The 12913-nt window shown below is 49.6% G+C and overlaps 1 protein-coding gene across 3 annotated transcripts; it reads left to right on the top strand.

Moving 5' to 3' along the window:
• Window positions 1-3448: 3448 nt before the first annotated feature.
• Ahsg (alpha 2-HS glycoprotein) lies at window positions 3449-10409 on the top strand. Of its 3 annotated transcripts, none has more exons than XM_059277596.1 (7): window positions 3449-3661; window positions 5243-5332; window positions 5689-5773; window positions 6081-6244; window positions 7384-7485; window positions 8900-8983; window positions 9848-10409. In XM_059277596.1, exons 1-7 carry the CDS (start codon window positions 3449-3451, stop codon window positions 10121-10123), a joined length of 1014 nt encoding a protein of 337 aa, XP_059133579.1. In that variant the 3' UTR covers window positions 10124-10409. The 3 variants fall into 3 exon arrangements, with proteins under 3 accessions (XP_059133579.1, XP_059133578.1, XP_059133580.1); XM_059277595.1 differs by having other exon boundaries at window positions 5243-5353; XM_059277597.1 differs by lacking the exons at window positions 5689-5773; window positions 6081-6244; window positions 7384-7485 and having other exon boundaries at window positions 5243-5320; window positions 8918-8983.
• Window positions 10410-12913: the final 2504 nt, after the last annotated feature.

The following is a 12913-nucleotide window of genomic DNA, read 5'->3' as shown; positions in this document are numbered from 1 at the left end:
AGAGAGAGAGAGTGAGAGAGAGAGAGTGAGAGCCCTCAGGACCCATGATGTCTTCTCCTCTCTCTGTGTCCAGGCACCTAACCACACAGATGGTAAATGCCCCCCAAGTGTTTGTTCTCTGAACATAGGAATGGAGTTAAATAAATCAGAAGTTAAATGCCTGCCTTCACGGGGCTTTGGCCCTTTAGAAGCCGTAAGGGCGGAGTCAGGTAGCTAGCTGTGATTAACCTAACCCTGAGGCTCTTCTTCCCCCATGGCAACCAATCTGCTTCTGGCTTTTGCTGGCATGCGCACATTCCTGCTCTGGTCTGTGAGGAGCTGTATTTCTAACTACCATTCCTGCCTCACTTGGGATTTCACCCCCTTCTAGTGCTACCCTTCTATACTGAGGCCCCTGGCAGGGCCACAGAGAGTGCCCGCCTCTGAAAACTCTGGCCCCGAATTTATATTGGCCTGGGTCACATTTCACAGCTGGAAATACTGAGTTCTCATCCATCCATCTTCTCTCTCTCTCTCTCTCTCTCTCTCTCTCTCTCTCTCCTCTTCTCACCTTCCCTCCTCTCTCTCTTCTATCAATGAGGGACTGAACCCAGGATCTTGTGCATGCTAAGCAAATGCTCTATCACTGGACTCAGTGCCCGGCCTCCCTCCTTTCTCTCTCCCCTGAGAATCACATTAAGCTGAACAGGGCGGCATTTAACTCACTCTGTAGCCCAGGCTGACCTTGAATGTGTGATTCTCCTTCCTCAGCATCCCTAGTAGCTAAGATTAAAATGAACAGACTTGGGTCTCCAGGCCTAGTTTAAATGCTAAACTCTGTATTGGAATGATTCAAACATATCACCTAGTCTAATGACTCTCTGGTGACACATTGAGGCCCTGATGCCATTCCTAACTTCTGTCCTGAGGTCTGTGACATCGTTAGCTCTGCTGCCACCTTAGGAAATGCGATCCTGAGACTTAGGACCAGTTTCCCTCAGCAAGCTTTACCACACTTCGTTGTATTTAGTGTGAGTACAGAGCACTGTTGCCCCATAGCAACACGAGTGCTGGAGGGGGGAGAAACGTACAGAAGTCATTAAAATAACACAGGCACACAGCAGAATCACGTGTTGTCCTTACAAACATGTTTTTAAGTCTCTTTAGTAACATGCAGCAATAGTCATTTATATAGTGCTAAATGGAAAAAATAAACGGCTGTCCATTCTATTCGATCTAGGAAAATGAGGCGCGTGGTTAAGAGCAATTTCTCTCTCCTCTCACTGCACCACTGGGTGGCAGACAGCCAGCCGCCAGCTGGTACATTGCCACCTCGTCTTTTTTTTTCATGCAAAATCTTATGTTAATAGAATTTAGTGCTGTACAAGTGCAGCCCTGGGCAATGCCCCCGAGTGACAGGCTGGCACCAGAGCACTGGAGGGCCTGTGACTTCGGGGGGTGTCCGTGCAGATGGGCATGAAGGCTGTTAGCTAGAACTCCCCGTTCCTCATATGGACAGAGCAGCCCCGTTCCTCCGGGTTTAAAGGAGGAGATGAGAAAAGGCCTGAAGGGCTTGGGATACGGAGCCCCAGCAAGCTGGAGCTGACGGGCGGGCTGTCTGGCTACGGGGTAAAGCAGAGACAAGGAGCCTGCTGCTCACGGGTGGAGATTCCAGGCTAAGGATGATGCGGGTTACCAGGCAGAGGATTCCAGAACAGGCTCCTTCCTACAGAGCAAGCACAGGTGTACGTACCTTTCCACCTTTGACTCATGGGGCACTTCTGTAAATTATTCCTTTTCACTTCGGGCTTATGCTAAGCCCAGTGGGGAGCAAGCAACATACACAGGATGGATGGGTCTCTACCCAAGGGTCTGAGAATCGGGTTACGTGAAAGAGAGTAGATTAGGTTTTCAAAAAGACCATTCCAAGTCAAAACTTCAATTGGGCCATGAAGGGTAAAGTTGTGGTTTCTATGCCCGAGCATGTAACTTCTAAAGCACTCCCATGTTTCCAAATACTCAGTAATGTCCAGATTAAGTGCTTTCAAAGAAAAGCTTAGCCCTCCCAAAGAGCTCCTATGTCATGCCCTTAAATAGGATTGGCACACAGTTAATGGGACGTCGACTCTGCTAGACAAGCAGCTAGGCTGTCTCGGAGAGTCGTGACCCCTCCCCAAGAGAGGTTCCCATTCAGTTCTGTACATGCATGCACAGCTGGAAGAAAATACAAAATATGAGCCTTTGCGGCCACCATCTCTGCCCCGTCACCTCCCTCACTACCCACACCCTGTCTGTCCTCTACAAGTTGATGCCATTAAGAGTTCCTTCAGGAGTTCTTCTCCTTCTCCTTCTTCTCCTCCTCCTCCTTCTCCTTCTTCTTTTGTAACAAGTACTTTTTCCCCCTTGAAGCAATATTAATTCACAGGACAAATCCACCCAAACACGATGATCTTCAGTATTTGAAATGGTCTCCATGGGAAGGCTTCTTTGCTCTGGGTCCTTGTGCGACATTTCTGGAACCTGTCACTGTCCTGCCCACATTCCTTGAAGTTTGTGTCTGGGGCTGTCAAAAGCCGCAGCCACACTATCATCCCGTTGCGGCTGCAAAGAGAGATGAACGTGTTCATAGCTGGCCTTGCCTGGAATGCTGACGCCCAACCCAGAGCTGTGTCCAACAAGTGGCACACAGTAGGCCAGACCTCCACTGCACTGCACGTGTGCCCTGGCTGGGACCAGAGGGCCGCTGGTGCCAAACAGCCACCCAGAAGTCACAAAGCAGGGCCTGCCTCTGCGGTTCCCTGCAGGGCCTGGTGGTGAGGTCTGTAGGACGGAGAACGGGGAAAGGGAAATCCATACAGCTGTGCTGGTCATACCTCCCTGCCATAAGAACTCCTTCCTTTCACCTCCATTCTTCTTCCCCAAAACACTGTCATTTCCCATGGCTCACTGTGTCTTTGTTATGTATGTGAACCGTAGTCTCCCTCGACTAGGATTCTTCTTGAAGGGGATCAATTGACACCATCAAAAGATTTATCAGATTGTTACATAGCGCCCTCCCCGTCATGGGTGCCACGGCATACTCATATTCGGGTAGCCAACCCTCCCTATGCTGCCTCGCCAGCTGCACTCTGGGCTGGCCATGTCTATTTCACCCTCAGCTGCCTCCTCTCTCTGCTGTTAGAACTGTGTTCCAAGCAGACTTTGGAACATCTTCCCCCACAGCAGCATTGACTTTGGCAGATTTATTGAGGATGGCTGATGTCCTAACCTATTTGCTTTTCCAGAGCTGGTATTTGCAGGGATTATTTGGAACCAGAACAAAATTCACCCCACGCCCTTATGCAATTCCTTTGGCAGGCTCTATCAGATAAATAAAGCCCTCTGCCCCTCCATTGGTCTAGCTCTCCAAGCTGATCGTCTGGGCTAGTCTTCACTTCGGCCCCTCTTCTCCTGCCTCTCTGGAGCAGCCATGAAGTCCCTGGTCCTGCTCCTTTGTTTTGCTCAGCTCTGGGGCTGCCAATCAGCTCCACATGGTACAGGGCTGGGTTTCAAGGAAGTGGCTTGTGATGACCCAGAAGTAGAGCACATGGCTTTGATGGCCGTGGACTACCTCAATCAACATCTGCTTCATGGATTCAAACACACCTTGAATCAGATTGACAAAGTCAAGGTGTTTTCTCGGGTAAGTGAGCCTGCGATGACTGAACTGAAAGGATCTATGTTTGGGGCACAACCCAGTGCCTCAGAGGCTAGCATCTCCCAGTGTAGATAAGACTGCAGCGGAGATTGGTCTCTTCCCAGAAACAGGACAGGGAAAGAGGAGAGCATCAGAAGCCACATCAGTACCGTGAGAGTACCACATCTCACAGACGATGCTCCATGTAGGAAGAAGAAAGGACTCTGAAGGATAGTTCACAGACCACAGGTGGAAGGCAGGACTTGCTGGGAAAACCTGGGCTCCTATATGCTGATTTGATAATCACTTCTCTTTCTTGGCTTCTGTTTGTCTCTAATGATAATGGAAAGTGGCGTTTGACCAGAGCCCATGTGCGACAGCCCTTTACCACAGATCATTTCATGAAGCCATCCCTTTCCCCATTCCAGCCCTGCACGGCAGCCATGCTGTTGTATAACAGATGTCAGATGTGGTGGGCACTCACAGGTGGAAACCATAAACTCTCCCATAGTTGGCTGCTTTTGACATACACCGTGGGAAATTCCATATGGTTCAGCTTAACATAAAGATGGAAAGGACATGCTTGTGTTCACAAGAGACTTGTGATTTAGGAGGGAAAGTAAAATAGACATCAGGATGCCCAGACTGGGGAAAGATAGCCAGTGTTACAAAGGGACGGCTGATTGGAAACCAGGGTTTTCCTGGGTGAATTTTAACAGCACCGCAGCAGAAAGGCATAATGGCCAGCTCTGTGCAGATGAACATGCAGTATACGTGTCAGAGGGAAAGCCACCAAAGAGCATTGTGCACCAAGTGCAGAGATTGAGGGCTGCTTTCCTTGGGACTCCCAGGTGGAGCAGGAAGCAGGGAGTCGTTTGGGACACCCCTGCACTAAAATGCAGTGCTTCTTCTCATGGCATGCTGAGGTCTCAGGCAGAGCTGAAAGGAGAGGTAAACTAAGCCCGGTTGAGACTCTTCCGCACTTTGGGACAGATCAAGATGTGAAAAAAGGGATACATGACCTGGTAGAGTAACTGAACAACCTCACAGGGTCCTGCAAGATTCCCAGATTGCTTCCATGCCAGTGACGACAGTTTCCCAGTCCCAGAATGGACAGGCAGGAACGCACTGTTGCATCCAAGGCCGGATGAGCTAGACAATGGGAAAAGCCAGGAGAATCCTCTAAGGAAAGGAAAACTGAAAGGAGAGGAGGGATGTGGGCAACTAGAGAGAAGAAAGAATGAAGCAGAGCGACAGAAAAGAGACAGGGCAAGATACTGAACTGCTCAAAATAAAAAGTAGCCCTCAGGATCACTTCTGCTTTGTAAAAGCGAGCTCAGAATAAGGACTGTGGCTTGCACAGCCAGCCAAACCCTCCACCCCCCCTTTCTCCATTTCACACCTGCCCCATCTATAGCGAAAGACGAAAACCAAAAGACAGTGTGGAGACAGAGGAGGTTGGGACCGGTGGGGCTCTTCTCACTTCTCCCAAGGTTCACCCTCCCCCAAGCTCCACCAGGGCTTCATGCCAGCTGACACATTGGATGGGCTGGCGCTTGCTCACACCTCCTCCTTCCCTCTCCACAGCGGCCCTTCGGAGAGGTGTATGAGTTGGAAATAGACACGCTGGAGACCACCTGCCATGTTCTGGACCCCACTCCCCTGGCCAACTGTTCTGTGAGGCAGGTGGCCGAGCATGTGAGTACCAGTTAATGGGTGCTACCTCATGGTGGGTGGAGGGAGCCTGGCCACCGCGGTTCAACAGAGAGCAGCCGGGCCTTAGCCAACTCATGGCAGCTGTCTTAGCTAGCCAGGCTGCAATTTCGAAAACTGCTATTGGATGGTGCCTTCCTGGAGGCCGATTTTCACAACACTTGAGCTTTCTCCATGAAGCCCTCCCTGAAGGCAAATTATAAATGTAAGAACTGTGAAGGTGATCTTGGGTGGCTACCTCCCACAGCCCTGCCAGGACGCTCCCCAGCTGAGCACCATGATGCCGTGCTCCTGGGCATCAGCACGGGTTTCTTTTCCAGGCGGTGGAGGGAGACTGTGACTTCCACGTTCTGAAACAAGATGGCCAGTTCTCTGTGTTACACGGGAAGTGCCATTCCACTCCAGGTCAGATGATTCTTCTGCTTGTTTTTATCTTGTAGCAGGAGGAAGGAACCAATAATTTTGAACTCAAATAGTTCTCACTTCATTGGCAAGGATTCGGGGTATTGGGGTTCTAACACATTTTTTTAAAGGAGCTTGTTCCCATGGGTGAACATTGTCCCTTATTGACTTGGTGACGCTTCGTACAGCTGCTTGAAGGTTTAGAGAAAAGGTGTGTTACGGTTGGAGCGTGCATAGCCCTTTCTGAATAAGCAAACAGTATTGAGTACCTCGCAACTGCAGTTAAGACCCCATTCATCTTTCTGCCCAGACTCTGCGGAGGACGTGCGTAAGATATGCCCAAATTGCCCACTGCTGGCTTCGCCCAATGACACCAATGTGGTGCACGCTGTCAATGCTGCCCTGGATGCCTTCAATGCACAGAATAACAGAACCTATTTTAAACTGGTGGAGATTTCCCGGGCTCAAAATGTGGTAAAAAAATCTAAGACTCTTTTGGTAGATTTGGGCAATTAATTTGGTGGACCTTGGGGAATGTTTGGGGGTGGCAACCAGAAGACAAGGGGATATTGGTTGAAAAGGTTGGTGAGGGGGGGCTCCTGGGACTGTGAGGAACTCCAAACTCTCAGCAACTGTCCCGAGCTGAGCCACTTCAATATATCAGCCACAAGGAGCAGCTAGGCAGCAACCTGGCACCCCTACTTCTACTTACCCCTTAAGACCAGGGCTCTCTGTTCACACACAGTAAATTCACTGGATGCCAGCCAGTCACCACCCCACCACCACTTCTGCAGCAGTCTGGAAATCAATACTTACAAAGGTCTGGGGCTACTCATACTGACAGGCAGCTAATGGAAGGTTCCTAATCTGCCTTTCGAGTCCAGAGATGTCGGGGTTGGGAGGGACCCATCTAACTGTACAACAAAAGTTTAACTGTTTGCGTGCAACAGAATTGTGATGTTTAAGAAAGCTGGCAATCTGGAAGTAAGCCAGGACATAATTGCACATACATTAATACAGGTGGTAAATCTGTAGTTCCTGGAAAATACCCATCCCGTGCTACACCAACTACCAGCTGTGCCGTGCTGGCGAGGCTGCAAGCGTTATGAGGAAGGAGGCAATAAATAATGACTTCCATTCTCTCCTCTGCTTTGTTTCTCACTCGGTCCTGGGGTATGCAACTGGTGTGCGGCCATCCCTTCTCGTCTTCTCCCTGCAGCCGAGAATGGCCCGAACATCGGGTTCCAGTGGTTGAGGGCCAAGGAGATGCTGGGTTCCCATCCCTGCCTGTCTCGAGTTGGCCTTTTGACTTCCCGTTTCCTCTCTGAAAACGTCCCTCTCCCCTGAGTGATGGACAATGAACACTTCCCAGTCCTTTGAGAAGACTCAGCTCCTACCTCCACAGCCCAAACTATTCAGAATGCAGTCCCCTCAGCTGCCCAGGGCCACACACATGGTCTGTGGGATTTGTGTTCTCTCAGGTGTGCCAGAGTATGGCCTGCCCTCCTTCCCCTCTCTCCTCCCTCCCTCCCTCCCTCCCTTCTCTCCAACTTCTTGCTCCTCTCAATTCCAGCTCATCTTGCCTCACGTGTGTTTTCCTTTTTTATTCTTAGCCTCTCCCAGTTTCTACTTTTGTGGAGTTTGTGGTAGCCGCTACTGATTGCACTGCTCAAGAGGTCACAGATCCAGCCAAATGCAACCTGCTGGCGGAAAAGGTGAGTGGCCCAGACCCTGGGGTTCTTGTCACCAGGCAGACCTGGTTGTGTGGAACAAACATCTCTTTGGAGTTCACTTCTTGGGGCTGAAGGAAGAAAGTGAAAAAAAAAAAAGTTCAAAATGTCCACTTGTGAAGCTGGAGAAATGGCTCAGCAGTTAAGGGTACATACTACTGTTCATCCAGAGGACCCAAGGTCAATTCCCAGCACCCATGTCAGGCGGCTCACTTTTAACTCCAGTTTTGACACCTCTAACCTTTGCAGGCACCTGCACACACACATGCACTCACAAACACACACACACACACACACACACACACACACACACACATAATTATAATTAATAATAATAAAATCAAATCTTAATTTTTTAACATCTCCACTTACCCACTTGCTGTGGGGCTGGGCCATGCCAGATCTTTCTCTGGTGCCTCACCCCCCCACCCCCCACTCCCCCCCACCCCCCACTCCCCCCACCCCCCCACCCCCCACCCCCCCACTCCCACCTCTGCTTCAAGTGCAGTAGCCAAATTCTCTCACCTCTGAGAAGTACGTGACAGTTCCCGAAGCAGTCTGGGCGCATGGCTGCTGGGAGCACGAGAAGTAGCTTTCCCAAATGAGCCTCTGATACTTGAAAGCACTGAGTCTTTGAGCCAGTCACATCCATTTGTGGAGATTTAGCTTCCAGAGAGTGTCAGAGGTGTTGGACTGAGATATGCCTGTAAAGCTGATGCACCCTCCTCCATAACTCATGGCGGAAGACAGAGGAGGGATCCCAGAGTTCAAGGAGAGTGAGTCACTGAGCAATGTGTGGCACATGAGCGCACAGAAAATTGTGCGGGGATAATGATAGATGTTGAGAAAAACATCTCTAGAGTGACTGGAAGACACAGGGCACCAAAGTCGTGTTCACAGTGACCTCAAGTCCTAGTTTAAGTTGTATTTAGCAGAACTTATTTAAAATTAAAAAAACCCACACCTGTGTTAGCAGTAGCTCTCCCTACGTCACCACCGTCTCAGGGATGACAGTGTTTCTGTACATTCAATGCTATTTGTAGAATTGCGTACCATGTGTTTTATAAGCAAAAAACCAAGTTTCATTTGAAGCAAAGTTAGGGTTTATTAAGTGAGATGTAAGTTGTTTTTTTTTTTTTTAAGAAAGCGATATCTTAGATTTAAGTGGATATGTGTATGGAGGGAGGTGGGGGGTAGGACTGACTTTCATTACCTAGGACATGGGTGTGGCTTCTCAAGAGAGAGTTGCCCAGAAATTATAAACTTAAAAGGGGTAAATTCAAAAGAAAAGAATTAGAAATTTACGTTTCTTTGCTTCGATATATTATACTATAGTTGAAACTGGGGGAGAACCATTTTTTTGTATCATTTAAAATAACACTTTTCTTTCTGGGGACAGCAATATGGCTTCTGTAAGGCGAGTGTTGTCCAAAAGCTTGGTGGGGAAGAGGTTTCAGTGGCCTGCAGAATTTTCCAAAAACAGGTAACTTCATGGATCTTCTTCAGAAGAGTGACCCCTTCACATTTCTGCAATGGATTAGTAATAGCGGGATACTTGGCCGTCTTGTCCTAAGCCTCGCAGTGGGATGTAACACTACAGTGTGTGAACTCACCCACTGGGTGAAGGCGTTTCAGCCCTGCCTTTCTTTCCCTCTCATTCCCGCTTGGCTACGGGGGGAGGGGGGGAGCGGGGGGCGGGGGGAACAGTCCTCATGTGGAGTTGGCAAAACCGCCTTGTTATTTGCAAAGGATGGAAGTGCTTTTCCTAGTTACAGAGACCAAGTGGGCTGCTCTGCCTGGCAGCTTGGAAGTACTCCTGGCATAAGGGGGAAGGCTCTCTGTGGGTGGGGTGCTTGTAAATGGGACTGTGTTTGTGGAAGGAATACTACCGAGACTGCGCCCCCACAGGCCAGTTACCCCTTCCTGCGAGGGTCCTTAGTATTTTACCAGTTCTTTTAAACTACATTCTTCCCAACAATGTTTCCCTAACAATCATTACTGTGAAGGAATGGAGAGGGGCCAGGTGGTGGTGGCGCACGCCTTTAATCCCAGCACTCGGGAGGCAGAGGCAGGCGGATCTCTGTGAGTTCGAGGCCAGCCTGGTCTACAGTGCGAGATCCAGGACAGGCACCAAAGCTACACAGAGAAACCCTGTCTTGAAAAAAAAAAAGAAGAAGAAGAAGAAAGAAGGAAGGAAAAGAAAGAAAGAAAGAAAGAAAGAAAGAAAGAAAGAAAGAAAGAAAAGAAATGAAGAGAGGGTGGACCCAGACTCATAGACAGCCCTCTCTGGGAGGAAGCAACAATCTTACCTAAGAAAATGGTCCTCTCTCTCCCTGTGCCCCTACAGCCCCAGCCAGCCAGTGTCGTTGAAGCAGGCTCTGCACCTACAGCCCCACCAGCTGGCCCACCCTCGTCTTTGGTGGTAGGACCCGTGATGGTGGCAGTCCCTCCAGCCCACGGAACCCACCATGACCTGCGCCATGCCTTCTCACCCGTGGCCTCAGTGGAGTCAGCCTCGGGAGAAGTTGTTGGCCCACCTATGGTGGTCCAGCCTGGCACTGTGGGTGCTGCCGGTCCAGCGGTCCAGCTGTGCCCAGGCAGGGTGAGACACTTCAAGATCTAGGCTAGACTCAGTGAAGTAAGGTTTTTGGCAGAGAGGACATAGCCGCCATTTTGTCCAAGACTGGACATGAAGCTGGCGAGCTTGTCCACTGACAAAACAGGTGCCGTCTAACAGCTTGAATTCCAGCTCTCTTCATCCCTCAGAGGACAGGGGCAGAGAAGGGATGGCCGGCAGCAGCATTGCCACATATGTGACAACAAACTGCTGCTGCCATTGTTTCTCTGCCTTCTCGTTGACCTCATAAAAAAACGGTTGCAACCGTGACATTGAAAGGTGCTCTTGCCAATCTTATATCTACCCATAAATAAAAGTGCCTAAAGGACCTTTCTTAAATAAGAAGGTTCTGAGCCAAAATGTGGTCACGGTCATTGTCTACCTCCTTCCAGGCTCCTTGTGTGTGTGGTCTGTCAGTCCAACAAGTGCACAGATGTCACTTTACCAAGTCTACATGGAATAGAAGCAGAGATGCAGGAGAAAAATCTACTGGGTTGCAATAATCAGGAAAGTATGAGACCAAGATGTGCTTGCAGCCCATAGGCAATGACCATTTCCTCGTGAGAAAACAGTTCTGTTCACTGATGGAGGACCAAAAACATTCTCAAAGGAGTCCCAGGACCTATACTTTGTAAAAACAAAGTTGGCTTTTCCCAACTCTAGGGGAAAGAGGGACTGGTAATTAACACATGGTTCTCACTCTCATTGGATTGGTTCATTATGCATGTAGAAGGTCCCTATTGATTGAGGTAGTGATCATTGTGTGAGTCCAGTAACCTGACCTCAACCCCCAGCAACCACAGGAAGACGGAAATAGAGCCGCCTCCACAAAGACCTGCTGTGTGTAGACCGCGTGCGCTTCATTGTATGATTGGGGGGGGGGGGGGGCTTGGTCTTTCTAGTTCACCCACTTTAAAACCAGAATAAAAGGTCTGCTGTCAGAACAGTTAAACAGTTACAGAAGGGGAGTCTGGGAAGATGACCTGTAAACGTCTGTGGACGTTCTCAGGCACCAGATGGCATGATGGACTAAGTCGGTCCCCGTGTAGGGGGAGTCCTAAGCGGCGTCAGTTTTTATTTGTCATAAGTCATTCTGCTACCTCACTCCTGGGCCTTTCCAGATAGAGTTTTAATACCTAAGGCCAGTTGAGTGGCCACACTGAACCAGGAAGACGGGGTCAGGCATTGCTGCTCTCCATGTCACCTGCCTCAAAGGTTTGTCAACGTGACAGAGAAAGAAGGACTGTCCAGAAAAGCAAGAAAATCACAGGGCTGATAGCATGCAGATATAAAGAAGAGGGCATGGGCAGCTGGGCCGGGTGCTGCGGGGAGAGCAGAGGGCATAAAGACTGAGAAAAGCCACTGGTTAGTTGGTGACTGAGAGGTTACAGTCACCATTGGCTGGTGTGGTTGCACTAGGAGGGGTCACCTGAATGTCCAAGGTTGCCCAATGGGACATGATGAGGAACTAGAGGGCAGACGAGGTCCCCTCTGTCAAGCAGATTATGAGGGGTACAAGAGACCAAGTGTCACCTGAAAGGGTAAGCAATGGGAAGAAAGGTTTCTCATCTAAGAAAGATGGTTCTGAGTGCCATTAGAGAAACAGTGGAAGAAGTCAGGAAGTGAACAGTGATGGTGGGTGTTAGCAGGTGGGAATTCTAGGCTGTCTTTGAGGAAGCTTGCCAGGGGGTCCCAAAGCGACACTTCTCACACAGGACTGCAGAAGATTTATCCACTTTCCACTCTCGCTACACACAGGAGTGGCTGTGAGAGAGAATGTTGTGGATTAGAGGTTCCCCAGGGCAGGTGGCAAGTGTGCAACCCGAATTAAGTAAAAAGGAGAATGATATTCATTGAGCTAGTCTTCGATAAGAAACAGCTGGATCCAGGAGTCCAAAAGATGTCATCAAGTTCTACCCTACTTATTTCCCATGTCCCCCCTCTCTCCTTGCCTCCACCCCCTTCAATGCAGCCACCAACAGCCTTGCATCTACCCAACCCTCCTGGATGAAAGACCAGCCAAGACATCCAAGGAAGGAGCGTCCTGGGCCGGAAGAGCAGGCCCAGGGGCTCTGCGGCTGCCGTAGATTGGTGTGGTTAAGAACAGAGACAGGATGAGCTGAAGAGGGAGGGCGAAAGACTGGAGGGGACAAGAGCCAGGCCATGAGCAGCCCTGCTGCCCCTAGAAGGAATTGGGGTGTTGGTCCAGTTGAAAACTCTAATGGTTTTACATGGAGGTGGGTGATGTCGTCGACTTTGCACTAAAGGATTGGGGGGCAGAGGGGTGTATCTGGAGAGATAGCTTAGAAGTTAGGGGCATTTGCTGTTCTTGCAAAGGACCTGAGTTCAGTCTTCAGCACTGCTCTGCCACTCCAGTTCCAAGAGATCCAATACCCTCTTCTGGCTTCTGTGGGTATGAAGCACACATGTGGTATTCATGCCTATATGCAGAAAAACCCCTACACATACAATACAAATATATTTAAAACATAAAATCACTTATACACCAGGCCTCTCAGGCTGGGCACAGGATGGAGTACAGTGAAGCAGAATCAGGCCACACCCCCTGAGACCCATACGGAAGTGGGGGCATTTTCTTGGGAGGCCATTGACGTTTGGAGGTCAGGTGCCAAACATTTCCAAAATGTGTGGAACAACCCTGGCAATGATTAATCGATTAAGTCTCGTCATTAACTGAGCGCCAATGGCCCCTACAAAGTTCCTTGATGGAAAGCAGATTGAAGCCACATGACTACAGCCTTGGTGGGCGGCAGACATGATACAAATTTAGAGGTC

Source organism: Peromyscus eremicus, chromosome 12 (genome assembly GCF_949786415.1).
Source record: "Peromyscus eremicus chromosome 12, PerEre_H2_v1, whole genome shotgun sequence".
NCBI classification, from domain to species: Eukaryota; Metazoa; Chordata; class Mammalia; order Rodentia; family Cricetidae; genus Peromyscus; species Peromyscus eremicus.
Note: the sequence above shows the minus strand (reverse complement) of the source record. Positions and strands in the feature narration are given on the sequence as shown.

Coding starts and splice junctions, on each gene's coding strand:
- Ahsg (XM_059277595.1), top strand. CDS start 3,449: ATGAAGTCCCTGGTCCTGCTCCTTTGTTTTGCTCAGCTCTGGGGCTGC. Junction 3,662..5,242: donor AAGTCAAGGTGTTTTCTCGG/GTAAGTGAGCCT, acceptor CCCTCTCCACAG/CGGCCCTTCGGAGAGGTGTA. Junction 5,354..5,688: donor TGAGGCAGGTGGCCGAGCAT/GTGAGTACCAGT, acceptor TTTCTTTTCCAG/GCGGTGGAGGGAGACTGTGA.